This window comes from Ahaetulla prasina, chromosome 2 (genome assembly GCF_028640845.1).
Source record: "Ahaetulla prasina isolate Xishuangbanna chromosome 2, ASM2864084v1, whole genome shotgun sequence".
In the NCBI taxonomy this organism is placed as follows: Eukaryota; Metazoa; Chordata; class Lepidosauria; order Squamata; family Colubridae; genus Ahaetulla; species Ahaetulla prasina.
In genome coordinates, this window is record NC_080540.1 from 272,053,647 (window position 1) to 272,073,397 (window position 19,751).

At 36.0% G+C, this 19,751-nt stretch overlaps 1 protein-coding gene across 3 annotated transcripts in view; it reads right to left on the reverse strand.

Moving 5' to 3' along the window:
- Positions 1 to 2,260: 2,260 nt before the first annotated feature.
- Positions 2,261 to 19,751, reverse strand: part of MTX3 (metaxin 3) — a 29,599-nt gene continuing 12,108 nt past the window's right edge. For 2 of the 3 annotated variants that reach the window (XM_058169397.1, XM_058169398.1), the window contains 5 exons: positions 16,103 to 16,285; positions 13,764 to 13,840; positions 11,541 to 11,698; positions 11,211 to 11,299; positions 2,261 to 4,448 (listed from right to left, as the gene is read on the reverse strand). In XM_058169397.1, coding sequence (XP_058025380.1) covers positions 4,335 to 4,448; positions 11,211 to 11,299; positions 11,541 to 11,698; positions 13,764 to 13,840; positions 16,103 to 16,285 — 621 coding nt within the window. In that variant the 3' untranslated portion in view covers positions 2,261 to 4,334. The remainder of the gene's footprint in view (positions 4,449 to 11,210; positions 11,300 to 11,540; positions 11,699 to 13,763; positions 13,841 to 16,102; positions 16,286 to 19,751) is intronic. The other variant, XM_058169399.1, reaches the window with a different exon arrangement.

A 19,751-nucleotide genomic window follows, 5' to 3' on the forward strand; every position in this document is an offset into this window, starting at 1 on the left:
GCACTCAAATCCTTGCTGTCTTCATAACAGGACAACCTATCCCTTTGCTCCTCTAAATAAGTTGCTTTGGAATTGTCACTAGAAGCAACACTTATACCTTTCCTTCTGCACTATAGTCCGGGCGTAGCTTTCTTCCTTGAAATTATTCTATGACCCAAAGATACCATTTCGGATTCTATACAACAGATCTGATCGTTTCTGGTCTTTATTTATTGAATATCATACAACAATGCTTGATTATTTTGCATCTCACAAAACAAAAGAAGAGCAAGAGCCAGCAAATAATAACTGATCAAAATTTTAGTATCCAAAATACTGTTTTATGCAATAATTTGATATTAGTCATTTTGGGAACTAATGCTTGTCAAGTCGCCCATTCTCTAAGCTCAGCAAACATGTGTTGTGTAACAAGAGGCCCAGATACAGTTTTCAGTACTGTATGTACAGTATCAGCTGACTAGCTAATGTTTCCTGCCATCCATGTTTCCACTTGAATGAAGCCAGGACATAAATACTTTATTTTCTCCAGCTGTTGTAGCGCAAGACAACTTGGACTGGAAAAATGGAAGAGGAATAGCATAACATTAATAGGTAGGTAACCATAGCAATATAAAACATGTCTGGCATCAAAAATATGATTTATAGGAAAACTGTAGATTCTGATAACCGTTTTGTGTTGTTTTTTACAAATAGTGTAATAATAATAATAAAAAGCTCTGATTTCTAGAGTTTGCCAAAGGGCATGACAATTTTTTTTTAACATGGAAATTCAATTTAGTACAAAAATAGTAAACATTGCCCAAAAGACCCTTTTTTTGTATGCCTCAGGGATTTTTTTTTCAAGAGAGCAGTTTTTCCTGTGGCAAGAGAGCAGTTGTAAAAACTGCAATTTATTTTCACAAATGTTCAGCATTTAAACCAAAAACCTGACCATAAAGCTGATTGTAGCTTCTGTTAGGATAGAATTCTAACTCTATAAGAATTAAGTACCGCCAAAACGCACGGAATTTATTTTTAAGCAGATGTACAGGCTTATCCTGTTAATGATATCATTAATCTTTGACTTCCCCAAAACTGCTTTCTAGACTCATCACTCAGTAGCAAATAAGATATGGAAGAATTATAATACAAAGTGAAAATTGCTTACAGAGCCATACTGAATGTTAGGGTTATCAGTCATGATTTTACAATCTGATTCCAAAATACATCCTATAGAATTATCTTTAAGAATGAAGAACAGATAAAAGGCAAGCTACAGTAAATACATTGGTTCACATATCCTATTAAATTATAGTTGGTATAATCATTTTATAAGCCACAATTCTACTTTTTCCATATAAACTACAATAACTAGGTTCATATATCATCTAAGCTATGTTATTTGAGCTTGATCGAGTGTACTATCTGAATTGAACAATTCTATTTAAAAGACCAGAGAGAAAGCTCGATAAACTACATTGTCAAAATGTAGTTATAGTTAGTCATCATCACCACCACCACTACCATCATACTTCTAGACCATATTAATCTCTGAAGAAAATGTACCAGTTTATTTGATTCCATGGCTTGCTTGCTTTATTATGACAATAGAGTAACAACAAAAAAGTTATAATACAAAACATCCAACATAAAAAAATTCATGGCAGAAATAAAAAATAATTGAACTTTTCTCAGATCCAACTTCTAAAATGAATTGGTACAGCACATTTGGCTACTTTTCTAGAAATTTAGAATATTGATAATTTAATAAAAAATGCACAGCGACCTGTTGAGATCAACTAGTAGCATTCACTTGCTCTTTTTTCCTAGATGAACAGTTCCCACAGCCTTGAAGGTGGCCTCTATTTTGTAAACCTGAATCTGTGTGAATATAGCAAGGGTACATAACTTGAGACCCCAGGGCCACATGCAACCTCCAAATGTTATATAAAGAAAACATTATTAAATTCCTTCTGATGAGCAATCATAGGAAATCTATTATTTTTAGCAAAAGAAGCAAAATCAAATTTAGTAGAGTGACAGACATGTCAAAGGGCTTAAAGTTAGAAACTGTACATTTCTATTTCTTTAGGTGGATTTTGAAATTTTCCATGGTAAACTTGATTGCTTTTGTCAAATTGTATTATGAACACTGGGTGAGGGGGGAGAGAAGCCCTACCTTGTTTGAAAACGCTTGTCAAGAAAAAAAGTTAACACTTCCTTTCACAGGTATTTTTTGCATAGGCATCTGCAGACTCAGACAACAAATGAAACACCTACAGAAGTAACATGAAATTTTAATTTTATTGTTAGACATCCCAAAATATTGTTATAAATACAAGATACATGAAGAGATTGCTACATTCTTTATTTTACAAAGTAATATTCTGTAAGTATATTTATATACAAAATTTACAAACTTATTCAGACAACCATGTCTCTACATTCACAGAATACTCTAAGTAATTTAGAGAAAAATTGATTTGTTTGATTTGGCAAAATAAAGTCAAACAAAAAGAAAGCTGTTTGTTTACATATGAAAAATATGGAATTAAGATACCCACAAAAATCAGTTGATTAAAGGAAGATGCCATTTTGATTAAGTCCTTTTCTAAAAAAATATTATGTTGATTTAATTCAGAATTAAATTTTGAGTCAATGAAAGCCATTGCCTAGCTCACATCCCAAATTTATGCAACCTTCCATATTTTATTTCATCAGCGTTTTACAGATTTCCATGGTAGTGTACCCTGTTATTTTGTGGCACTAGCTAGGTAACAAACAGAAGCCCAGGGAGCTACTTCAAGCAGGTACAAAAAGGCTCAGAGTTCCTCTCTGTAAAATGTGCCTTCAAAACTCCATACTATTTAAATATCTCAAGACTTAAATATTTCAATATCCCCTTTCTTCTTATACAACTTACTTTATTCCTTCCTTTTGCAAGCCAATCCCTAACCATCTGACTTTTAAACAACCCACCCCTCCTATTAGCAACTGTCCAGTTTTGATTTGGACTATTAGTGTTGTTATATCAATTGTGGCAAAATTACTGCTAAGCAGAAATGTTTCTCAGTACCATTATGGACAGATATTACAAAATGAGCTCGGCTTAGAGGCTTTCAGGAAATGCCAATCTCTATCCCTATAATGAATGCCAATACGCTGCTATGGCATTATATTTTTGTCTGCTGCTGTTTTTATTATATTGTCATGTGTGCCTTAGACCTTTAGAGCCTATAAAATAAATAAATAAACTGTAACAAGAAAATGTCAAGGACAGACCACTACATAGGACAGTTCTGAGTAGAGTGTTATCTCCCATTCTTGGTTCAAGTACTTGGGGAAACCCATGCTCATCAGGAACTCCGTCTGCAAAGATCAACATACTGCACATGCTCAGTATCCTGTAAATTCATTAACTGAAACATTCTAACCCAGAGAAAAGGCTAGGTCATTCAGTTGGTGTTGATGTATTGCATTAAGGCAAAAATCAATTGCATCTCTAGCACAAAACAGGTTAAATAGAAGTAATACCAATTGCTATGGTTGAAATCAGAAATCAAGTCTGAAAGACATTCTCTTCACTTCATCTTGTTTTTCCCTATTCCAGAGAACCTGAAATGGCTGGAGAAACATGAAAAATGTATCAATAAGTAAGAGAGAACAAAGTAAGAAAAAAAAGGACTCATAAAAATGGCTACAATGTGTATGCAATATGTTTTCAGGCAGTTAATCAGGCTTGTCCAGGCCTGTTCTTTGTAAAACTAGATTTCAATAAACATTTAAATATGAAACAAGATGTCAATGGCAGCAAGACCAGTTTTTTAAAAAAAATCTATATTCTTTTAAAAATAGCATACATTGCATATATTCATCATTGCTTGCAAAAAATGTTCCAAAATGGCAAATACCATTCACTATTCACTGTTCTGTGTTAACAGGCTGATACTTTAATTTCAGTATTTGAGCTATTGTAGAAAACTACAAAAATGCTAAAAGTGGGGTATTCTGATATACAACAAGTTGAGGTTCAACATGATTGTAGTCAAAACTGAAAACTTAGTGAATTCCAAAAAAGTGAAATCCTAGCTTTTGGTCAAAAGACATATTGACCTAAAAAGGCAAGCATTATGCAGTATTAAAGGTGACATTAAACAGCATATTTTACAATTACCTAGTGATCTTTCGGTGTAGTATTTTTAACATGACCATAGAATAAATCGGTTAAATGAATGGACCTGCACCCATGTCAAGTTATCCTTTGCCATAGATTCATAAAGACATAGATTTAGTGCAAAAATTGATTATAGATGAACAGTTTGTCAGAACACATGTATAAATATGAAATTAAAAAACTATAAGGGCGACAATCGATTCAGTGAATTATTTCCTTCCTCGGCTGTAGAAAGTTTGACAGTTGTCAGCTTACGAGGAGGATGCTGAGGGCTCTTGCGAAGATTATCATCCATCTGCAAAAGCAAGATAAAGGCCAGTTTGGATATTTGAATAAAATTACTCTTAACACTGTTTACATTGTAACATCCAATCATTTATTTTATAAGTTAATTATATACAAAATTGTGCAATTTTCTTGACTTCAAAAACAACCTAACTAATGAATTCAATGAATTACCTTATTAATGCCATGCATAGTTTTTTTAATACTTCAACCGCTTAACTTTGACTAGTAAATATATTATTTCTTGTTTATCCATTAAAAGAAATGGAGATGTGGTCCTTTAAAGATTATCTATGTATGAAATGCACTTTAAAGTATTTCCTATCCAATTTTCTGTAATTCATCACTCTTTTTCACCATGTTCTGATTTTGTGGGCCTGATTCATTCAGCTGAACTGACTAAACATTGTTGTATGCTTTATTTTATGTCATGAATGACAACACGTTTTCCAACTTATCTGCACAAATTTATTTTCTCCTCTCACAGGGAGTTAAGTGTAAAACCATGCAGCTTCCCATCAGATAAGAAACCAGTTTAGAAGTAAGTGGAAAAATGAGAGATACTATTCTTGACCATTCAGAGTTAATACTACTTTTTATTTAAGATCAAACAATGGAGAATGAAAAGTACTACTAATAAAGTTAAAATATCTGCCAATAACAAAATAGGAAATGAGCTTGTTAAATATTTATTTAACAAGAAAATTAGAGTCAGACAGCAATTTTGAGCATTGCCCAATAGTTTAAAAAGTTTTTTTCCTCCACTGATTCTGACAAACCACTGAATATCTACTGTTATATAAAGCACACAGTTCTGGCTTCTGCCAAACAGGAAGCTACAAATCTTCTGTCTAAAGTTATGCCTAAAAAGAAATTGTGTCTGCAAAGAGAAACAAATACTCAAAAGTTGATTGCTCTAATCTAGTTGCCAACTTCCTCCTGCCCAAACCAAACTATAGATGATTAACAGGTGGAGGGGTACTAACATCAAATGGCTAGATAATTTAATTTATCTTAATCTTAATTTACCAAAGTAATAGTACTTTTTGCTCTCTGTTGCTCAATATCTATCTCAGTTTGTTCTATCTATTGATTGGAATAAATAACCAGAATGAAACCAAGACTGAGCAAGCATCTCTAGTGTCTCCCTCTATTAACACTTTAATTTACATTATGATCTGACAACTTGTTAGGAAATAACTGCTTCTAATCATTTTGACTGATAGTAATTGTATTTATGGAACCACTCTTTTATCTCATGGAATATTAATGAGTGATTTACTTATCATTCTTTTATTATTTACTTAAATAGTTGAGAACACATAGTTAGCTGTTATATTTGAATTATACTTTTCTATTGAATCCCAGGGGTAGTTTAGGGCTGTTAATTTCAAGCGGATGTTATTAAGACACAGTTTCGTGTTCACAATGCTGCTGAAGCTTAAACACTTCATCAAATGCTCATTAATTTATATATCCATTCAGTGGTCAAACATTTGTGGAGATATATTGCTAATTTTCTAGCATTAAATTATATAGAATTATATGGGATGATCTAAATGCCCAAAAAGAAATTTAATCCTGATCACTGTGTACATTTTTCTTATGCACCTAGAACACTCGGTTGAGTTCTTTCCAGGTACTGCATTTTCTTCTTGATCTTTTCCTTTATTGGTACTGCATTTATTTATTTATTTATTTAATCACATTTTTATACCGCCCTATCTCCCGAGGGACTCAGGGCGGTTTACAGCCTGATAAAAACCACAAATATAAATACAAGATAAAACACCAATTAAAAAACTTATTAAATAAGACCGAATATTAAAATTACAATAAAAATAATAAAACCCCATTAAAACCAAATTTAAAATTTAAAATTCTAGTCCAGTCCGGCACAAATAAATAGATGTGTCTTAAGCTCGCGGCGAAAGGTTCGAAGGTCAGGAAGTTGGCGGAGTCCTGGGGGAAGTTCGTTCCAGAGGGTGGGAGCCCCCACAGAAAAGGCCTTTCCCCTGGGTGTCGCCAGTCGGCACTGCCGTGCTGACGGTACCCTAAGGAGTCCCTCCCTGTGAGAGCGCATGGGTCGGTGGGAGGCAATCGGTGGCAGCAGATGGTCCCGTAGGTAACCCGGCCCTATGCCATAGAGCGCTTTGAAGATAGTTACCAAAACCTTGAAGCGCACCCGAAATGCCACAGGTAGCCAGTGCAGTCTGCGCAGGAGAGGTGTCACATGGGAGCCACGAGGGGCTCCCTCTATCACCCGCGCAGCCACATTCTGGACTAACTGGAGCCTCCAGGTGCTCTTCAGGGGGAGCCCCATGTAGAGAGCATTGCAGTAATCCAGACGAGATGTCACGAAGGCATGAGTGACCGTGCATAGGGCATCCCGGTCTAGGAAGGGGCGCAACTGGCGAACCAGGCGAACCTGGTAAAAAGCTCTCCTGGAAACGGCCGTCAAATGGTCTTCGAAAGACAGCCGTCCATCCAGGAGAATGCCCAAGTTGCGCACCCTTTCCATTGGGGCCAATGACTCGCCCCCAACAGTCAGCCGCAGCTGCAGCTGACTGTACCGGGGTGCCGGCATCCACAGCCACTCTGTCTTGGAGGGATTGAACTTGAGTCTGTTTCTCCCCATCCAGACCCGTACGGCCTCCAGACACCGGGACAGCACTTCGATAGCTTCGTTGGGGTGGTCCGGTGTGGAGAAGTACAGCTGAGTATCATCAGCGTACAGTTAGTACCTCACACCGAAACCACTGATGATCTCACCCAGCGGCTTCATATAGATGTTGAACAGGAGGGGCGAGCGAATCGACCCCTGTGGCACCCCACAAGTGAGGCGCCTCGGGGCCGACCTCTGCCCTCCCGTCAACACCGTCTGCGACCGATCAGAGAGATAGGAGGAGAACCACCGATAAACGGTGCCTCCCACTCCCAATCCCTCCAACTGGTGCAGCAAGATACCATGGTCGATGGTATCAAAAGCCGCTGAGAGGTCTAATAGGACCAAGGCAGAGGAATAACCCCTATCCCTGGCCCTCCAGAGATCATCAACCAACGCGACCAAAGCTGTCTCAGTGCTGTATCCGGGCCGAAAGCCGGACTGGAACGGGTCTAGATAGACAGTTTCATCCAGGTACCGGGATAATTGACATGCCACCACACTCTCTACAACCTTCGCCACAAAGCGAAGGTTGGAGACCGGACGATAGTTACCTAATACAGCTGGGTCCAGAAAGGGCATTGATAAATTTGATGATGTACAAAGGAATGCAACCAATATGATAAGGGGCCTAAAAGGAAAAATGTAGGAGGAATAATTATAAGATTTCTATGTTTTGCCTGGGGAAGCTATAGGCAAATGTGATAATTATCTTTAGATCTCTGAAAGGCTCTCAAGTAGAAGTTGGGGGAAAATGTTCAGTTGTTTAGAAAAAAGGACAAAAAATAACAAATTTAAATTATAAGAAAGTAGATTTCAGGTGGACACCATCATGGTGAAAAGAAAAGCATCTTGGTTTAATTGACTGAGGCTTAGCCATCTAATCTGTGCTTCTAGTTAAGCTAAAGCTGAAATCTGTCAGTCACGTGACAGGCAGATGGATGCAATAATCAGCTTTCAGCTGAGAGTTTCAAATTGAAACCTTTTATATCTACAAACTATTTATTCAACCTTGTTTGCTTAGCACTCTCTACAGCAGAGCTGTCAAACTCCTAGCCTACGGACCGGATGCGTCACAAGCTGGCCACGCCCACACCTGGTTTAGCAAAGGGGAATAAAGTCCCGATATGTCATGTGATGCGGCCGTGAGTTTGACATCCCTGCTCTAGAGCCTTATCTTTGGCTCATTTCAACACTTTATCCCAGGAGTACTAGATGGGAAGTAGGATCTGTTCATCGAAATACGTTGTCCTTGTGGTTGGAATGAACTTGAAACCCTATTATTACTGTAATAATAATTATATTCTGATCACACATTTTTAATTATGCACATATAAGTAATCCTCATGTTACTTACTACCAGTTGTTCAATTTATGATGGCAGTGAATGAGGACTTACAATGGGTACTTGGAAGTCTGGCCATCACAGCATCCTCACAGGCATGTGACCAAGATTTCCAACGTTCCATGCCAGCTTCCCTCAAGCAAAGTCAATGAGGAAGCCAACAGGAAGTCAGAAGAACCTTGCTTAATGGCCCATGTGATACTTGTTTAACAGCAGTAATCTGGACCACCAGAACTGCTGTCGCTAAGCGATGTGGTCACATGATGCCACACTTCACAACTGTATTGTTTAGCAATAACAATTCCAGTACCAACTGCAATCATAAACTGAGGACCAACTATATAACTGAAGGCAGCAAACACACCTAATAATCTTGCCTCCTATTCTCTATATAACAACATCTCTATGACTCTGGGTTGGGCTGAGAGAAAGTGACTCCTATTCGCTGTACAACAATATCTCTATGACCTGGGCTGATCTGAGAGAAAGTGACGAACCCAAAGTTACTCAGCTGGCTTTTATTCCTAAGGGAGTGCTAGAATTCTTATTCTCCTGGTTTCCAGGTCAGCACCTTAATTACTGTATCAAACTGGCTCTCTATTGAGTATTTTTTCACTACACTATACTAAATTATGTGCAGACATATCTTGACCATGCCTTAATAAATCTGCAATCTTGTATGAGGGAGAGGTAATCATTTTCTATCAGCAGGTTGGAGATATACCATCACCAATATGATGGCTAAGTTATTATTTTCAATTATTTCTATAAATAGTCATATAATCTTGGAGTGATGACATTATAAAGTCTTTTATATTATTTATTAAATTTATATACTGCCCATCTTACTATCAAGTGACTTGGCAATAATTATTGTATTTCTCTTGTATGTTTTATATTGTTTTATTATAATTTATTCAATTTCTTCCTTCACTGATTTTAAGTCTTAATTTTATAAGTTTTATATGACAGTAATATTGACTTTGCTATATCTGTCATTGCTTCTGAAAGCTTTTTAAAACCTTGCTGGTCAGTGAGTTCAGTTAAAAAAAACTGGCTTCTCTGGAGTGAAGGTATTACTGCAGCTTGGTCTTGGTAGGCCTCAAGCAATCTGCCATAGCTCCAGAGCCTGGGAAGCCTATGTTTAGTCACTATGTCATAAACATGGCAGTTAGTCTGGTTGATTCATGGCTTGATTAGCTGTCACTCTCCATCTTTGGTATGAAACAAAATCATTAAGCAGCTCACAGGGGACAAAGCTTGTATATTAGCACCATAATTTTATTTTTTCATATCAATACATTGATTTTGGCTAGAAAGACAAGGACCTTTATGCACTTAAATTATGTTGGATATTTTTATTCTGAGCCATTCAGAGTTGCTAGGTAATGACTAAATACAATAAATGTGTATAAATTCATAAAAGCTATATTTAAAATGATATTGTTGAGGAGGGTTCCAGACAGTTTGTGAATCCAAATTTAATTACTGATTAAAATTTGTCCTAGTTGAGCTAGTTCTTTTAGTATTTACTGTTAATTTGTAGTTGAGTTGGATGATGATCTCTTTAGGGAATCTATTTTCATGCTTTTTGCCAGAATTTCTACTATCTATTGTTTATGAAAAGGCTAATGGATCCTTTGTAGAACATCAAAATAATTTAAACATATTCAAAGGTTTCAAATGTTGGGGACTGAATCACAGCCTTTATAATTTTACTACTCCCAAATAATGAAAAGCATTTTCTAGGGTATGTTCTAATGCCTGGCCACCTGCTTTGTTAGATTTAATAATATTCCTTTTGATCATATTTGTTCTTCTGACTCTGGAATTGCTTAAATTATTGCCTACATTTTCCATATTGCATTTATATATAGAAATATACATAAGGCTTTTTTTTTTTTTTTTTAGAATAGAATAGAATTTTATTGGCCAAGTGTGATTGGACACACAAGGAATTTGTCTTGGTGCATATGCTCTCATAGCTTCCTTAATTCTCAGATGACTTTTTTCTTTCCTTTCTCAAATAAGCATTAGTTATTGTTAGGTATAGATTTTAAGTTCTAATTAAATAAAAGCCAACCAAATATTATAATGAATCTTCCTGCTGCTTTAAGTGGCTTATATAGCTTATATATTAAAGAATTTTATGGTGGTATTATGTGAATTGTCCATACTGTACCAAATGATATATTTACTTACTATGGAAGAAAATACAATCAACTCAAGTATTGCCTACTCTCTCTTTTTTAAATCAAGTGCAAATGCTGAATTTTTAAACATACATAATCTACCAATAAAGGAGAATATCTGTACATAAACTAATACTTAATATTAGCAAACAGTTATTTCAAAACCTAAATTATTGATACACAATAATTTAGGGTGCAGTTTCCGATGGCAGTTTCATATATTTGTGCAACAGAACTGCCTCAGTAAGGCAGAGAAATGGGCTAAAGCTAAAGAATGAAACTTCATTAAAAGAAAAAGCAACATAAAGATGATAAATGCAGAACCATTCTTCTCTTTTTTCCCTCCTCCTGCAGCCTATCATCTCATATGGTTTTTTGCAGTGAAAAACTGAATAACATAAAAGCAGCTGAAACCAACTGCAGTATGAAGCATCCCAAAACTTGGGATGGATTCTGCTCTCCTTGGGTGCTCTTTTCTATTTCTGGCTGTCATTCTCTTTCTAGCTGATTAAAGCCAAAAGTACTATCTGGCCCCTATCTATCAGTTAGAAAATCAGAATGAACAAGAACCTTTTCAATCAAATTAGATTCCTTGTTCACAAGCTGTGTAAGTTTCTGGAGATTCGCATCAACTGTATCTTGTCCCTCCAGAGAGGTCCCTAAGTAGGCAAGACACACAGAAGATAAAATTAGAAGCAACCAAGAATCTCTACAAACATTTCAAGAATTTTCACAGAGAAAGCATCATATAATGTATGCTAAAAGAGTCCTAAAACTTTACAAATTTATAAGGCAGATTTCAAGATTTCTGGTGAAGAATTTATTTCTAGTATAGCTTTAGTGCAAACAAACATTTGTAGATTTCAAGATGTATATGTGTAGAGACAAGTATACATTTACCTGAGAAGTTTCGTCTAAAGTAGCAACTCAGAATATCATCACAGAAATGACATAAGTTAGGAAGCTGCTTCAGATGCTCTTGTAACTGGACTTTAAGGAATGGTGCTTTATAAAGAGGTGCAAGAAAACCAAACACGAAGGCATCAAGAGTTGTAGGTCTAGATATAATAAACACATGACATTATTATCTCAAATCCCTTTAAAAACTTTCAGAAATGTTTGAACATTTTGAATTCATAAAAATGTAACGTATTTGACTATAGAAATAGTCAAGAAATTGTGTCATTTTTTCATGGTAGTTTAATAATCTAATAAGACTGTATTTTATGAAAATGACTAATTTGTCTTCATTATTTATTATTTATTTAGCATGTGGCATCCACAGAGATCATGCAATCACTGATATACAACACTAATAAACCACATGCATACAAACACAAATGTAAGTTTGAATAAAGCATCATCAAATACATGCACGTGAAGTGTGTGGACAATACGTAGATGAAATAAAATATTGAATTAGGGTAAAAACATGATAAACTCGCTTTAATATGACCCCATAAAATCGCAATAGGATAGATGCTATATGTTATTCCAAATTCGTTTCCTAGACTTAAACTTGGTACAAGATAGTGAATCTAATATTTTATGGTTTGGTAGATCTCTAGGAGTCCATGGATTATTTATCTTATTCCACTCTCCAAATGTCTGTTGTCACCTGACATAAGGAGGAGGCAATGTTAGAAAGAACATGGAACCAGGACACTGATGTAGATGTGAGGGTTCCGAATGTTATTCTTATTGTATCATTAAGATAAACTTCAATCTTGTTGGTATGACAACTTCTTCCCCATACACGTGTACAGTATTCAATGACAGAATAAATTAATGATTGTACCATTGGATGCACTGTTAATTCTTGCGCTCCCCATCCTGCAAGTTTCCTAATCAAGTTTTCAATTTTTTCCAGTTACTTCAAGATGTTTTCTAAATATGAAGGATCAGTCAAGATTTGTCTTCATCAAATGGGCTTAAACCAGTTAATTACAACATTCAACTAAGCAATTGCAATTAGCTGCAGGCTGTACATGTAAAGCAGCAGTTTTTCTGAAGTGTAAAGCCTATTATTAGTAATGTCAGCTGTCAATGCCAGAAGATGGTCTTCATATAAAGGAATTGATAAATGAATAGCTTAAAGCCAGATGTTGATGTTTGGAATATAATCTACATTTCATCAGCAGACATCAAATTAAGTCTAACTCTTATATAAACATATGAAAGTGGCTTCAGGATAAATCTTTTATCATGTGATCCCAGAAAATCTAGATTGGAATTTAGACAAGGTACATAAATCTCTTCCATGGCCATATTAATGATTCAGATATGTGAATGTGTTTTTTCTCCACATGAATGTAATTATGAAAAATACGATTTTACATCATTAAAGAAAACAGCATCCTGAATGTTATACAAAAATCAACATCGCTTCAGCATGCAATGCACTGAAAATGGAAACACACACAAGGTGAGGCCCTTTTGCAGAGCAGGATCTGAGAGCTATACCCTTGAAAATAACTGGGCATTATTGTCTTAGTTTTAGCAATTTAAAGCTTTCATCAAAAGCACTATAAAATAGTGCCCTAGCAGGAAAGCTGCATTATTATGCAGAGAAATAACTTCTGATATCTACAATTTAATTTTTTACAAAAAATTCCGTAAACCGGGGAGGGTTCTAGAAATTTAATTTAGTTTTAAATTGGTAATCAATGAGGCAATTGCCTGCTTGAAAGAGGGAAGAAATGGCCAAATAAGCCATAAGTAATCTGTTGATGATTACTGCATGAGGACATGCAGTAAACATGGAGTGTAGTAACTATGTATATGGATGGCTCTTGATGATTAACTTGGCTTTTTAAAATAATTGTTAAGCCTGTTTTAGAATGTATGTTGTAACTTTCTTGCTTTTTTGACTCAAAATTGTGGAAAATTATGCTACTGATATTCAATGTACAAGTATGTCATTTTATATAGAATCTGAAGGAAGCTGTTCTTGAATTCTTTTTAAAATTCTTTTTAATTAGTCATCTAGTTTATGGTGATCAGTAGTTGAACAAATGTTAATACTAAAAACTGGCAAGTCAAACAAAGTCTTAATATACTTTTAAATACAAAATGTAGTAGCATTAAAATGCCTTGCAAACACCATAAACATTCTATACTCACTTATTTCCAAAGAAAAATGGAGATGAGCCTAGTCTATTTGACAAAAGATTAAGACACTCTTTTGCATCTCTGTAGATCTAAAATGGAGAAAAGTTCATCTGCACAAAACGTTTCCAGTACTTATTTCAAATCAATGCAGAGTCTTCATAATAAAGTATTAACTTTTACATTATCTATCCTATATCACAATGTTAAAAAATGTGCCATTACAGATATAGCCACTTGTAGCCAAACACAATGTTGCTAAAATGACATGCACATGATGATGTCATCTAGCAAATGCTATTAGCACACTCTTGTGCAGGGGTGTCAAACTGGTGGCCCATGGGCTGGATGTGTCACGTGCAGGCCACATCCACCCCGGTTCTGCGAATGGGAAAAACGTCGAGAAATGTCATGTGACGGCAACATGATGTTGCGAGTTTGACACTCGTGCTCTTGTGTCTGAATGTTTAACAAAACTAAATAAGTTGCATTATTTGCATAACACCATCTCTTATATGCTGTCATTTGCTCCCTCATGCAACAGTTACAGAATATCTTTATTAATCTTAAAACAATTCTGAGATATTGACTCAAAATATCACAGCTCTACTTACTCCATTATATATTATCCTATTTCTATGTTTTTACAGGATTTTACAGGAGCCCTGGCAGTACAGTGATTATAATGCAGTATTGTAGGCAAACTCTTCCCATACCCTGGAGTTCAATCCTGATGGGGCTCAAGGTTGACTCAGACTTCCATCTTTCCAAGGTCAGTAAAATGAGGAACCAGATTGTTGGGGACAATATGCTGACATTGTAAACTGACCAGAGAGTGCTGTAAAGCACTATGGGGTGGTATACAAATAAAAGTGCAATTGCTATTTTTCTCTGTGGCTGATTCATTTTATTATCATATTATTCCTACATATCAAGAGTAGGGAACCTATATTTTGAGACAGTAAATATACTACAAACTGAAGTGAATGCGATACCACAGTCTTATCATAATTAACAAAATTAAGAGTCCTTCAAAAACTAATGAAAAAAGTTAGCTCCATGTTGCATTTTTGTTCCACCTACAATGTTCCTTGAGTTCCCCAAAAATGTTGTGCAACCCTCAGCCACCAAAAAGTTGCTCTTCCTTGACAACCTAATTTATCTACCATAATTTTCAAGGAAGCTACCCCTGAACTTTGTAATGCTTCAGTTAATACAAAATGCAGCAAAATGCATATCTTGAATGTACTTTTCCATTGAAACAAATTATCAAATGTATTAGCAGATTTCAAAGCAGTGATGCTAAAATTAGAGTGTTATTTTATAAATGTGCCTTAAGGAAGTTTCTGGGGAGAAATTGTCCATACTGCCTCTTAAACTTTCCATCCATAAAAAATTTTTAAAAATCCAAGATGTTGCTTTAGGACCCACAGATGTACTGGGGTTTGCGTATAACTCATGGGCTGCCCATCTCTACTATTAGCAGTGTATATTGTATGAATTATAGCATACTATAATAGCAACACCATTGCTTTGTGAATCATGTTGATGGGCTATAGGAGTATAGAATAGAAAAACAAAATCCCAAAGAAAACTAAATTCAGGCCATCTCTTTTCTAAAGGAACACTCTAATTCATATTAGATTCTAATAAATGGAACGTATCAAAGGAAATATTGCTCATAGGTTTCAAAAAAAGCAGTAGGAATTTTAGCAACACAGATAAAACCAGTCTGTAGATACTTTTTGAGCACTACTTTTGTGGTGAGAATTCTCTCATGCTGATTGCAAAGGTTGCAAAGAAAGTTATGTAAAAGCTCTGGAAAATGTTTCTGTATGGTAAACAATTGTTTTCACTTATTGTTTTAATTTCTGTTTTGAAAAAAAGCTTGAGCAGGGCTTTAGATTTAATTCCAAAATAATGCTTTGGAATATACAAAGGTATAAACAAAGTACTTGTCTGGAACACCTTCAAAGTTACATTTTTTCTTAGTTTGTATAGCACCATATTAGATCAATCTTTTTTTAATGTTAGTAATAAAGTGCTGGGAGGAGGGATTTGGTTTAGAAAGCAAATGGATCTTTCTATAATGCTCTGGAAAAAATGAAGGTGTTCTCTCACAAAATTAGGGTCCTTCTCAAAAGAATATATTATCTGTAAACACAAGAAAAGATTGTATATTCTGCCTTGATAGAATGGTAAATATTCTGTAAATAATATCAAACAAAACAAGACACCACTATATTCCAAAGATTAAACATCTACCATCTTATAAAGTAGAATAGTAAACAATACTGCATTTATCATGCAGTGATATTACATCTGCATCAATTTTAATTGACTAAAAAATTTACCTGAACTTCTATTTCAGTGATGCTATAGAGCGGAGGCCCTCCCTTTGTCAGCAAGATCCTATTAAGAGCGTCCCTGGACATCTTTCTAGGTAGGTACCAACTCAATGGAAATGGAATCCTTGAAGCAAACCATGGTTTTGTCACATTATAGTAATTATCAGCTTCAATCCAAAAAGTATACAGCTGTACCATGAAGATAAAGAATGTTAATATTCAGGAACGAAGACACATTCTATAAAGACTACAATATCCTTTAAATTCTTAGTAATTACTAAGAATTCTTAGTAATTCTTAAATGCAGATATATATATATATTTACTAAAGCTTTTATCTCTAAATTTGAAATCTAAGAGTTTATACATACATACATACATACATACATACATACATACATACATACATATATATATTATTTCTGAGGTTTTTGTGGGTGTTTGTATGTAGGTCTTTGGTTATTTGGGTTTTCTCCCGCGTAAAATTGGAAGTGTCTTGGCGACGTTTTGACGAAGTCTCATTTGTCATCTTCAGGCTGGTGTTTTCAGCTTCATGCTTCTAGGAGCAATGTGTGATCGCAGCTGTTTCTTCCTTTTAACTGCTAGTGGGGCTTGAACTGATCGGTTGGGAGCTTGCTGTGTTCTGATTGGGTGGAGGTGTGTTCTGATTGGTTGGGGGTTTGGCTGTGCCCTGACTGGATGGTGGGGTTGGCTGTGCTCTGATTGGCTGGGTGTGTGTTCTGCTTGGGTGGGGGTTTGGTTGTGCTCAGATTAGTCTGAGTTGCAGGGGGATTTGGTGAGATGCATTGCTGTTGTTTGGATTCTCGTTTGTGGTCATGTTACATTTTCATGGTGGGTGTCAGTCTGCTGCATGTATGGATTGGAGGGGTTTGAAAGGGCTAATGATGCAGCTGCGGTCTGGCTTCTGGTTCGTGGTCATGCTTCATCATCGGTGTGGGTTTGAATCTGCTTTCCACGTGGATTTGTGGTGGTAATATGCTGTGTGGCCCTCGTGGGTGTGGGTCTGGCGTCATTCCTCATGTTAGGGACTCGTTTGTCAATAAGGGCGGGTTTCCAAACCTCCCGCCTACCAGCCATTTGGAAACCCGCCCTTATCGACAAACGAGTCCCTAACATGAGGAATGACACCAGACCCACACCCACGAGGGCCACACAGCATGTCACCACCACACATCCACCTGGAAAGCAGACTCAAACCCACAGTTTTCCTTTTGAAATATTTTAATAAAATCTCCATTCAGTGTGGACTTAGGCTGAACTATTGTTTTTAAGAAGTAGGCCATACAAGTATAATTTACAAAGATGATTAAGCTTCCTGTTTAGTTGACTAAATTAATCTCATTTTCAATTATAACTTTAAATGCTGATTTTAAACAGACACTTCCTTAAGTGTTTCATAACTAATTCTTACAAACACCAATCCCAAATTAAGTTCCATTAATTTCAGTGATAGAAATATGAGAAGATTATTAAGTTATACAATCAAATTCGATTTAAAACTAACAGAACATGAAAGCAAAATCTGCTGCTTGTGATTGGAGACTGGATTGACAAAGTTGGAAATATTGAGGAAAATGTTACAATGCATGGCTCAGGGTGGATTTGATTTAAATCAATTCAATTTAAATCACAATTTAAATCATGATTTAAATCACTAGTAAAAAGGCTTGATTTAAATCAACTCGATTTAATCATAATTTTTAAAAAACAACTGTCCCGCAGCAGCTCCTCCTCTGACCCGCTCTTGACTCACTGACAGTCCAAATATTGCAGAATATACAGCCTCATGCTACATAACATGTTGAATAAACTAAATTATTAATGTATCTTAAATAGAAAACTACCTTTAGATAGATTTTTACTCCAAAAGAATGTTATTAAAATAAATTTTATAAAAATCAAAAACATCCGATTTAAAATTTAAAAATCTGATTTTTAATTTTTTTTTTAAAAAAAATCATTAATTCACCCTGGCATGGTTTAAGAGTCGAAAATGAAGGAGGACATCAACATATCAATTTCTGTCAATCTATTATTTCTTTATAGCTAACACTATCTTCAAACAACCATGGAAGCGCCACATGGAGTAGACCAGGAGTAGTCAACCTTTTTATACCTACTACCCACTTTTGTATCCCTGTTAGTAATAAAATTTTCTAACCACCCACCAGTTCCACAGTATGTGCCGTGTATCATCGTTTGAGCATGCCTCTCACGCATCGTGGATTGGGTTTGGGGGGGTAGACGGCTACCAGCTCTGCTTGTCTGTTACAGCTGGGTGGTGTGGGGGGAGGGGGGAGCGCGAGCTATTCTGGGATGAGGCTCTTTTGTTTGCGGTCGCACTATAGCGCCATTTAGTTTCACTTAGTAACGTGAACTAAACTTATGCGTGGGCGATACAAATAGTATATTTTCAGAAACTTAAATTGTCATGGGGAATTTTATGAAAACCTAATGAAAATGTTTTTAAATAATGCTATGAAAATTTTTTAAAAAGTCAATTAAATTAAAAAAAAGGAAAGTGCTTCAGTATCGGAAAAAAACCCTACCGCCCACCATGAAAGCTGGAACGCCCACTAGTGGGCGGTAGGGACCAGGTTGACTACCACTGGAGTAGACAGAAATCAAATTGAGTACAATTGCTAAAATAGGTTAGAAGAGTTCGCTTATGGTATTAAACAGAAAGCAAGGTGCCAACTGTGTAAGAGATTAGAAACTACAATATGCAGGTTCTAAGTTGGGCTAAAAAAGAACAAGAAAAATAGGCAGTTTCCACAATATGAACATATATCTACCATTTTCAGAGAACATCAGGAATTGCTTTGAAGTTCTGAAGTCATTGACACAGAACCAGAGGAACTGGCTAAGGAGGAACGTGAAAAGAGACTGCCGAAGAGGAAGAAACCAGGGGTGAAATACTCCCAGTTCGGACCGGCTCGCGCGATCCAGTAGCGATGGCGGCTGCTGGTTCAGAGGAACGGTAGCAAAAATCCCTGGCCCCGCCCCCCCATCTCTGCTGAGCCGCACCATCAACAGAGGGTTTTTTTTATTTTTAAAAGCAGGTTTTTCTTCAGCTGAAAACATGCCTTTAAAAGTAAAAAAAAAAGCCTTTGAGGATCCCGCCCCTCAGCTGAGATCGGCAGAGCCTTTAAACTTTAAAAAAAAATTTTTTTAAAGGCTTCTCTGGCAATCTCACCTGAGTTCCTCATCAGCAGAACCTTAAAAAACATGTTTTCTACAAGTAAGAGTAGAGATTCTAAGGCACTTACCTGATTACTGATCCAACACATGGCTTTTTTCCCAGCCCGAAAGCAGTTTCACTTTCAGCACCAGACAGAATCAATTGCTTAGCTAATCTATTTCCTCAGTGAGCAACTAATGCAGGCTGGCTTTGCTGGCTGAGGAACTCTGGGAATTGAAGTCCACAAACCTTAGTTACTAAGGTTGGAAACCCCTGATTTAAAAATATAAATAAAATAAAATAAAATAATAAAATAAAATATTTGTGCAGCTTTCTGAGATTTGGTGTGTTTCTGTAGTGTTTCACTCTAACTACACAAACACACAAAATCTCAGAAAGCTGTATGTGGTATTTTGTGTGTGTGTGTGTATGTGTGTGTGTGTGGTGTTGTGTG